Source organism: Neomonachus schauinslandi, chromosome 6 (assembly GCF_002201575.2).
Source record: "Neomonachus schauinslandi chromosome 6, ASM220157v2, whole genome shotgun sequence".
Taxonomy (NCBI): domain Eukaryota; kingdom Metazoa; phylum Chordata; class Mammalia; order Carnivora; family Phocidae; genus Neomonachus; species Neomonachus schauinslandi.
The window spans coordinates 63,275,997-63,286,118 of record NC_058408.1 but is presented as its reverse complement, the minus strand read 5'-3'; the positions used below and the strand labels follow the sequence as shown (position 1 = coordinate 63,286,118).

Here is a 10,122-nt window from a genome sequence, read left to right as displayed (position 1 = left end):
GAGCTTTTCTTTCGTTTATATGATAAGATCGTCCTGTAACTACTTCTCTGTAGCTTGGTCTTCTCATTTAACAAAACTGTGTGGAAAATCTTTTAAATCAACTAGTACAGATTGATCTGTGCAGTCAATGTACAATCATTTATTCAACAATTCACCTATTGAAAGGCACTTTTTTTTGGTAGTTTTGTCATGACAACCAATGATACAGCATATATATCCTCCCTGTCCCATCTCATCCCATAAATAGATTCCTAAGAGTGGAATTTCTGGGTCCAAGAGCATGTGTATTTTTAATAGATCTTACTGGATTGCTTTCCAAAAAAGCTGAAATAAGTCGCTTTTCCCTCTGAAGTGCAAGAGAATTTCCTTCCTGGGGCGCCCAGTTGTCTCAGTCGGTTGAGAATCTGACTCTTGGTTTGGGCTCAGGTCATGATCTCGGGGTAATGGGATCAGCCCCACATTGGGCTCCATGCTCAGCACAGAGTCCACTTGGGATTCTTTCTCTCTCCCCTCCCCTCTGCCCCTCCCCCCACTCACACTCTCTCTCAAATAAATAAATAAATGTTTTTAAAAAAGAGAATTTCCTTCCCATCCCTGACCCTCGTTACTTCCCAAGAGTATTGCCCGTCTGAGTTTGTGCCCTCAGGTGAGGAGTGCAAGCCTCACTGTAACTTTGGTTTGTAACTTTCTGACTGTTGGTGAGCTCCAGAATCCTCGGTGGATAAGCACCTGATTTGGAGCCAGTGTGCCTGAGTGTGAATTCCAACTCCATCTCTTATCACTGTGTGACCTTACAAAAATTATTTACCCTTTTTGAACCAGTTTCCTCATCTCTATATTGGGACAATAATACTCCCACCTCACAGAGTTGTTGAAGAGGGTTAGGCAAATTATTAGAAAAATTCCTGGCACATAGTAAACACTAAAAAATAGTTGATTTAAATATGTTTATTGGCTATTTGGGTATGGTCCTCTGTAAAATGACTATATTCTTTGCTCTCATTTCTATTGGGTAGTTTTGCTTTTTTTTTTATTAAATATTTTTATCAGATTTTGTCTTATCTCCCTCAATAAAGATTTTAATGATTTTTTCATGTATGTCTAAAACCTTTTATATTAAATTTAATTATATATAATTAGTCATTACAATGAATAGATTACTTTTTATTTTTTCTATTGCTGTTATAGAACATTATAGAGAATAGGTATTTTATTTATTATTTATTTGATAGAGAGAGAGCATACGAGCTGGGGGGAGGGGCAGAGGGAGAGGGAGAAGTAGACTTCCTGCTGATCAGGGAGTCCATTTGGCTTGATCCAGGATCCTGAGATCATGACCTGAGTGGAAGGCAGACACCTAGAAAAGGTATTAATTTTTAAATATTTATCTCATATTGAGCTATCAAGTTATCTTAATCTAGTAATTCTTGTTAGTAATTTTAAAATTTTCTAGTAATTTTAGGTTTCCTAGGCATATTATCTTATTATTGAAAAAAAGGATTTTTATCTCCTTTCCCCCAGTATTTACAATGGTCATTTCATTTTATTTTCCTCTTGTAATGTCAGAACCTTCAAAAGAGTGATGAATAGCAGGTATCCCTGTCTTGCTCTTGATTTCAGTAAAATAAGAAATTCTAATTATGGACAACGCTTTGATCTGTGCCCATGGAGTTCCATATTGCTCTTCTATTTTTTGTGATCTTCTGTTCTTGATGTTTGTGCTATAGATTTCAGACTTGTTTAGCTAGCCTCCACAATCACATAAGCCGGTTCTTTTAAATAAATCTCTTTACACACACACACACACACATACGCACACACACCTCTCACAAGTTCTGCTTCTCTAGTTGAACTCTGACTGTTACAAATACTAATTGTTTGAAAGCTGTGGTAACATTTAGATAAATTAAGAAGCTTACGTTGAACATGGAAATCATATTCTAAAACTTCAAAGTTTAGAGCATCAGCTTCTCATTTTCAATATAATAAGCTGTACGTTTCATGTGTGAATCTACCACTGGAAGAACTTCTGAAATACATTTAAGACAGATTTTTTTTAGGACACATTAAGCCTTTTATACATAAATTAACTACAGCTATATAAGATTTCATATGAAAAATTTCATGCAAAATAATATTTGAGGGGCGCCTGCGTGGCTCATTCGGTTAAGTGTCCAACTCTTGATTTCGGCTCAGGGCACGAACAGGTTGTGAGATTTAGCCCTGAGTTAGTCTCCACTCTCAGTTAGGCTCTGCGCTCAGTGAGGAGTCTGCTTCCTCCCCGTCCTTCTCCCTTTGCCCCTCCCCCATGCTAAAAAAATATTTGACATATTTATACACTTTCAAAAATTTACTTTCATTCTTAAGAATGATATTAATAGGCAAATTTAGTTTTCTTTTATTTTAATTTTTAAAAAAGCCATATAAGAGTATATAGAGTACCTTAAGGTAAGGGCAAATATCTTAAAATTAATTTTATAACATGCAATAGATATGAGAATATTTGTCTTGGGTAATTTAAGAACATTTTTAGAGCTTGAATTTGTTGATACATACTATGTGCTTATCCTTAGTATTTCTTGGTCACACACACACTTGTAAGTATATATATATACACTCTCTACATATATATATCTCAATGCTAAAGAAACTTTCATTTTTCCTAATTATTCTTTTGTTTTCTATCATATCTGTTAATTGGTTCATAAAGATATTGTTTATAAATCCTCATATAATGGAAATAGCTCAACACTAGAATACTGAAGAACAGTAGCATCAGGACAAATAGGAAGGCAGCAACCAGGTAGCCACTTGGACTGAAATAAGAAAAAAAAGTCATTAGAAGTCATCATTCACTTTCGTTGTTAATTTATTTAGTCAAACAATGTTTGAATGACTAATTCCTATGCCACTGACAGAAAAAAAGATTAATAAGACATCTTATCTACCCTCAGGATGTTTGCCTCTTAGTGTTAGAGGTTGACTAGGGAAGAGAATAGACAGTGTGATCAATAGAATGAGAGAAAGAAATATAAAATTCATGGGGGCCAGACATACAAGAAGGCCTTCCAGTGGAGGGGACCTTTGAATTGAGTAGCGGAATTAGCTGGATAGGAGTAGGACTCGGAGCCTTAGAATGGGTTTGCCAGATAAAAATGCCTGGAAGTAGAGGAAGAAACAGGTGGGCATGGAGTTTTAGGCTAAGGGAGATGCCTATGCAAAGTTGTGGAGGCATGGGAAAACCTTAAGATCACCCCAGACATTCTGGAACTAAAACTAGTTCAGTGTGATTAGAGCTCAGGTGGTAGGCAGAGTGGTAGAGATGAGGAATGATCAGTGGTTAGAGGTGAGAGAGACAGCTTTTATTAAGCTCCAGGGTGTGGGTTTTGGAAGGATGATTCTGATTGTAGGGTGAAGAATGGATGAATGGGAAGTATGAGTGTGGAGGAAGAAACCCCAGTTTTGAGGTTTTTTAATAATGCAAGTATGATGAGGGTCTTAATTAAATTAGTGGCTGAGTAAGTGGAGAGAAGCAGATAGATCTAAGACAGATTTGGAAGTTAGACTGGATTGATCTTGGTGATTGTTGAGATGTGGGGTTTGAGAGTAAAGGATGTCATCCAAGTTTTGGAATGAGGTGACTATGAGGATGCTATCACCATTCACTGATAGAGGAAATTCAGAGGGAAGAGCACTTTAGTGAGGGCATGTAAATACAGTTCGTTTACTTTTGGGCATATTGAATTGGAGGTACTGGAGGGTCAACCAGGTGTGTGTGTGTGCGCGTACACACACGTGTGTGTGTGTGTGTGTGTATGTGTGTACACCACTTATTAGATCCTACTTTTAGCTGGGTGCCAGACATCTGCCCTTTCACCTGGGACTCTGCATGAGTGCCTCCCACCAGAGCGGATTTACTGCTTGAGCCAAATGCTGTGCTACTTTCTGTTTGGTGTCCTGGTATCTCACTTTAGTTTTTGGTTCCTTTTTAGGCCATAATTATTTATTTGCAGTGTTACGGTTTCCCCAGGTCCTAGTCCTCTTACTCTGACCTTCCTCCTATGTGGATACAAGCTTAATCTGGCTCCAGTGAATGGTTTCCTTCTTGGAAGTTAATTAACTAACTTGACAAATCATCTGATATGAGCCAGGTATTGTGGTAGTGCCTGGAAAAACAATGATAAGTAATAATAGACATGGTCCCCATCTCCTTAGAGAATTTACATTTTAGTGGAGACATAATTGTTAATCAATGATGAGAAAAGAAATCTAAAATTGCACTTGCGATAAGAACTAAGTAGGAGAGATATACAATGCAATGAAAGTTTACTATAGCAGGATTTAGCCTGGTGATAGGGTCAAGATATGCCTCCATGGGGGGAAAAGATAATTATCCTAAAATTTGAAGAATTAAATGGAAATGAAGTTGGTGAAGTTAAGTAGATAAAGAGGGGAAGGAGGGCACCTGGGTGGCTCAGTTGGTTAAGCGTCTGCCTTTGGGTCAGGTCATGATCCCAGGGTCCTGGGATCGAGTCCCTCTCCCTCTGTCTGCTCTTTCCCCTGCTTGTGCTCTTTCTTAGTCTCTCTCTGTCAAATAAATAAGTAAAATCTTAAAAAAAAAAAAAAAAGAGTTGCCAGATAGAAGAAATAGAATGTGCAAAGGTCCTGCTATGGGACAGAGTATGGAGAAGGTTGGGGACTGAAAGGTTGGTGGGTCTAGAGCAGAGATGATTAGGGGAACATAATGCAAGACAAGATTAGAGAAGTAGGTGGCGGCCTGATCATGGAAGGTCTTGTAGGCCATGTTGAGGAGTTATCATTCTGAGGAAAGAAACTTAAAGCTTTCAAGTTATAAAATTAGCATTTGAGAAGATCACTTTGGCTCCAGTGAAGAAAATGAACCAGAAGAAAATAGAAATGAATGAGGAGAGATCTGTCAGATGTCTATTGTGGTAGTTCCCATCTGAGACAATGGTAGCTTGGATTGGAGTGCTGGTGATGGGGTTGGTAAGAAGTGGATCCATTCAAGGGCAATTCAGGAGTTTAAATGAATGGGAGCCAGTGACTGTCTGGATGAGCTGGGGGAAACAGAGAAATGAACACAACCCTAGGTTTTTTTTTTTTTTTTTGGGGGGGGGTTTCTTGTTTTCATTTTTGACTCATAGGTATTTGGCTTGTACAGTTCAGTGTGCTCTTTCCTGAGAGAAGGAACTCTGGAAAACAGGGTTGCCACACTGTTCATCTCCAGAAGGCACTGTTCATATTATAACCCATGTGAATGGATTCTCTTGGAGCTGTGCAATGACACCTGTATACAATTACCCTGGTGGATCCTTCTTAGAGTGGGACAAATAATGGGGCAAGGAAGTGGGTGATAAGATCACGAGATCATTTTGGGGCATGTCCAGTTTGACCAGTTTTTTGAGAAAAGAGGTTAATAGATGGTGGGATGTATAGCTCTGGATGGGCCAGAGATATGATTTGGAAGTCATGTGTATATAGATGCTTACTGAAGCCATGAGTATGGATGAGCTTGCCAAAGTGAGAAGCTCACAAGACAGGGCTGAGCCCTGAGGGAAATCAACATTTACTGGCTTGTAAAGGAGGTCAGGGCTCTCTACTTTGAGAAAGAATGGCTATAGAAGTTTAGGAAAACCTGTAAAGCAATACGGTGGTCAAAGGGAAAGTCAACACCGATGAAACATAAAATGAGATGAGGACTGGCAAATATCTATCAGGTTCGGTGTAGGCCAGTTCCAGTTCAAGATGGTGACATAGGAGGCTTCTGAACTCACCTCCTTCCATAGTCACACTCATGCCACAGCTACCTAAGGAACAGTTCCTTCCAAAAAAATCCAGACACTAGCTGAGCAACATCTACACATTGGGTGAATGAGGAAAAATCTACCCACATCAAAATGGGTAGAAGAGACTGGGACACAGCCTTACCATAAACCCCACACCCAGTGCAGCAACATACAACCAGGAGGGCACTCTTGACTTCCAGCTTCTCCCTGGAGTAAAGAGTTTGGACCCAATGTCAAGTCCCAACTTATGAAAGTTCCACCTGAGGGACAGGTCCCCAAACACTTAGCTCTGAAAGCCACCTGGACTTGTGTCTATGAGACCCATGGATGAGACCCACGGGGTGATAGCAAACAAAGGGGTCCCGAGGACTTGCAGTGATTAAGCGCCACCCCCCCACCCCCCAGTACAGAGACAGCAGACTCAAATGCCCATCTCCCAGCCTTTCCATGAAAGAGGCCCATTTGCTTATCTTAAAAGCTGCAACCTGAGGTTTAGTCTCCCGATTTAACACAAATCCTGGGCCTGACTGCAATCCTCTCCAGAGACTCTGGGGAGCGTGGCCAGTGCCATCTTAAATTCTCCCTCTGCTTCTCCCTAGGTCACTGGTATCTCTCTGAAAGAAGCTTGTGCACATGTCTTGTGCCCCAGCTGCTATGGCTGTTGTCCAGGGGACACACCTTTTATAGCCTGGCTCTGGTGGCCCACAGAGCTTACTACATTCACTAGTAGTACAGGACTGTAATAAACAAACTCAGTTTAACTGGCTATTAATCCAGGACTTGGTGCAGACGAAGTAGACAGAAACACCCATCTCCTAGTCTTTCACTGAAAGAGGTCTATTTGCATACTTTAAAAAACCTACTGCCTGAGGGTCCAGCTTCCAATCAGCCTGCATCTAGGTGCTGATTGAGATCCTCTTCTTTGGGACACCGAGGTCCTGGGAACTAAGAAGGCATCTTGGACAATCAAAGGTTTGAGAGACCACAAACAGCTAGGGCCAGGCTGAAGAATAAGGTTCATCTCTGATCTGAGGCCAGTCCTTCAAGACTGGGAAAGGTAGCTGTTTTATCTAATTCAGAAACCAATGCAGAGGGGTAATTGGTGGAGTAATAAGACAGAAAACAGATTGGGTGGGTTAGAGAAACAGGGATAGAATATAGAGAAAAGGAGACTATGTAGACAAGCCTTTTGAGAAGTTTGTCTCACAAAGTTGGGGGGAGAGAATGGCAGCTGGAGGGGGATAGGAGGTTGGGGTTTTATATATATTTAAATTAAAAACTTGGGGGGTGATTAAAAGCCTATAGGGAGGATCTAGTTGAGGGAGAAAGCTGAATATATAAAAGAGAGAAGAAATAATTCATTTGGAAGTTTCCTTAGAAAGTGGAAAGAGGGTTCAAAGCACCTGTGGAAGAATTATATTTAAGGAGGAGGAATAAAATGTCTTTAATTGTAACAGGATGGAAAAAGGAGAGAATGAACATAGGTGTTGGTAGGTGTGTTTGGAATCAGGAATCAGGAGCGTTCCTTCCTGCGGGCTTCTAAGTTCTTTGTAATGGTGGAAACAAGCTCATCTGATGTTCATTAAGGAAAGATGGTCCAAGGAGGAAGCTGATTTGATAAGGTCTGAAGTAGTTATGGAGAGTGAAGATATTGGTTGACCAGAGAAAGATACTAAGATTCTCAGATAGTGCTGGTGACCTGTATGAAGTTGGTGATTAATCTGCCCTTTGTGTAACTTTCTTTACCAATCCTTGGCTGCTCAGGTGTAATCAAAAAGTAGGTAGTTGGGGGCTTGCCAGATTGGGGGGGGGCAAATCCCAGAGGGGTAGGGAGTACTAGCAAGTGTTATTGAAGTAGTACACTTTGAAATGTAAGGAAAAAAGGGTGTGTGTTTAAAAAAGGTTTTTTATTGTTTTGTTTTAGAAGACCCAGGATAAATAATGGCCTGGAAGTGGTAATGGCACTCTGAGGCACCTGGGGGTCATTGGAAAGTAAATAGCCCTCACTCTAGAAGGCTGAAGGTGAAGCAGTGTCCTTGGGGGATGGAGGGACATAGAGCGGGAGCTCAGAGGACGATTGAGGATTTAAGTGAGTTTGCTGGTTAAAAGGTAACAACTCCAAAGGACACACTGGAAAATTTGGGAAAGTGGTTGAGTACTCCAGAAGACAAGGAAGCACCAAGATCTTGGCCTCCTATAGCCTGATCTTCAGCCGATGTTTGCTCATGAAAAGGGCTTTCTCACTAGGAAAATGGTTACCACCAGCTAACCCCCACTCTGCCTCTGCACCCACTTTGGGGGCTCAGGTGTAACAGAGACTAAGCTGCAGTCACTAACGTAGGGACAACCCCTAAGCTGCACCATATCCCCTGGCTGCTGGAATCCAGCTCCTGGGAGGTGAGCTGGGGCAAATAGGTGAAATCCTCCTTCACTGTCGTCTCTCCTCTCCCATTCACCAATGCCCCCTTCTGACAGTGTGCACGGATGTTCTTAATATTCATCTAAACCAAACATGGCAATCTAAAAGTCACTGCCAAAGGCCATAGATGTTTCCCAAAGTCACTTAGAAATAACGCGTGGCTTATCTCATTTGTAGGTTATTCACACTGTTAATCTTCCATTGGCACAAAACATCAAGGAGTCAGTGATATTTAAAGTGGGCCATGAGTAATTTCATTGTTTGTCTTCCATTTTTGTTTAACATTTTACAAAAGAACAAAAACAAAAAACCAGGCCCAGGACAAAGAAGCAAAGTCATTTGCGATCCCAGTGTTAGCATTAAGACTTTGCTCTCCAAGGAGACTGGAGTCCAGGAACTTGCCTTTCCTACCTGTCTCTGGATGAATCAGAATGATGGCCAGTGGTTGAGGGCGGACTCAAGCAGCCACTGTCTCCTCCCAGGCCCCCCGCGGCAGCCTAGGCTCTGCTCTTCAGGTGGGGTTCAAAGATGTGTTTGATGGGAAGACAGTGGCCGCTGAGGGGATGAGACAAAATGGGACCCCACCTGCAGCAACAATTCTCAGAAATTCCTTCCCGCTGTATCCCTGGGATAACTGATACATACAATTTGAGGATGTCACATATAGGGCAGAAGTAGTAGGGTCCCAGCGAAATGGGGGAGAGGTGCTTTTCCTGTTTTGGCTGACACCCCTGTCTTTTACGACTCCCCTCCCTAAAGCCTAATTAGGCAGCAGGCATTACCTGGGAATCATTCCAAAGGTCTCTATTGCAAATATAGCTGTTAGGTTACAGAAACTGCAAATGAGACAAATAATATTAACGATTAAATTAAGTGCAATATATTAAAAGCCTCCCTCCAAATCTTTATGGTAACGATCAAATCATAGATAATCTTAATGAAGGTGTCACTTTCTCGATAATGGAGAGAAGAGATGCATTTACATCACAGCTGTGGTGATTCTTCCATACGTGTGACTTGGGCTGCTTGCAGCACGATTTCTCCGAGCTTGTCAGTGCAACCTCACTGCCCTCCTAACATCTTGATGTCGTTTTTGATAGTGGGTCCCAAGGCAACAGCAAGAATAATGTTAATAATAATAATCATGTTTTACTGAGCACATAGTACTTGTTGAAAGTGAATACTAACTGAGCATTTGCTGTGTACCAGACAGTGTATCTAATGTCCTACATGAATTATCTGCCTAATCCTCATAGCAACACTTTCTTTTGGATGAAGAAACAGAGGCTCAGGTAGGTTAAGCTACTTGCAAAAGTTTGCAGTTGTCTGTAGCAGAGCTGGGATTTGAATTCAGGTTTTTCTGATCGAAGAGCCTGTGACGTGCACTTGATGTAGGCTGGCTCAGGAAGCTAAGAATCTTCAGAACTTGACATAGGGCACTATGTTATTATTTCTAAAGTTACTGATATCTCTCGTGATTTATCAGATTGCTTGGAATGAGACAAGACAGAGCTAAATAAACATTAATGATAGCATTTCACCTATCTTCATTTGGGAGAAAAGAGATGAAAGGAACTTAACTTGATTGAGCAAAATTAGGGATTTTTACCCAGGTACTGTCATTTAATCCTCAGAATACTATAAACAACTCATTTTACAAACAAAGAAATAAGCTCAGAGACTAAGCAATTCGCTTAAGATGACATATCTACCAGTGGCAAAAGTAAGATTCAAACCAAAGTAGACTCTAGAATAATGTTTTCAAGGTCCATCCATGTTGTAGCAAATGGCAAGATTTCCTTCTTTTTTATGGCTGAATAATATTCCATTATATATAGATATATATCTTTATCTATCTATCTATCTATCTATCTATCTATCTATCTATCTATCTAT

At 40.8% G+C, this 10,122-nt stretch overlaps 1 protein-coding gene across 1 annotated transcript in view; it reads right to left on the bottom strand.

Moving 5' to 3' along the window:
• Window positions 1-2,662: 2,662 nt before the first annotated feature.
• The window catches only part of CATSPERE (catsper channel auxiliary subunit epsilon), a 163,029-nt gene continuing 155,569 nt past the window's right edge, over window positions 2,663-10,122 (bottom strand). Inside the window, 2 exon segments of the mRNA XM_044916200.1 lie at window positions 2,663-2,816; window positions 9,009-9,062. Coding sequence (XP_044772135.1) covers window positions 2,663-2,816; window positions 9,009-9,062 — 208 coding nt within the window.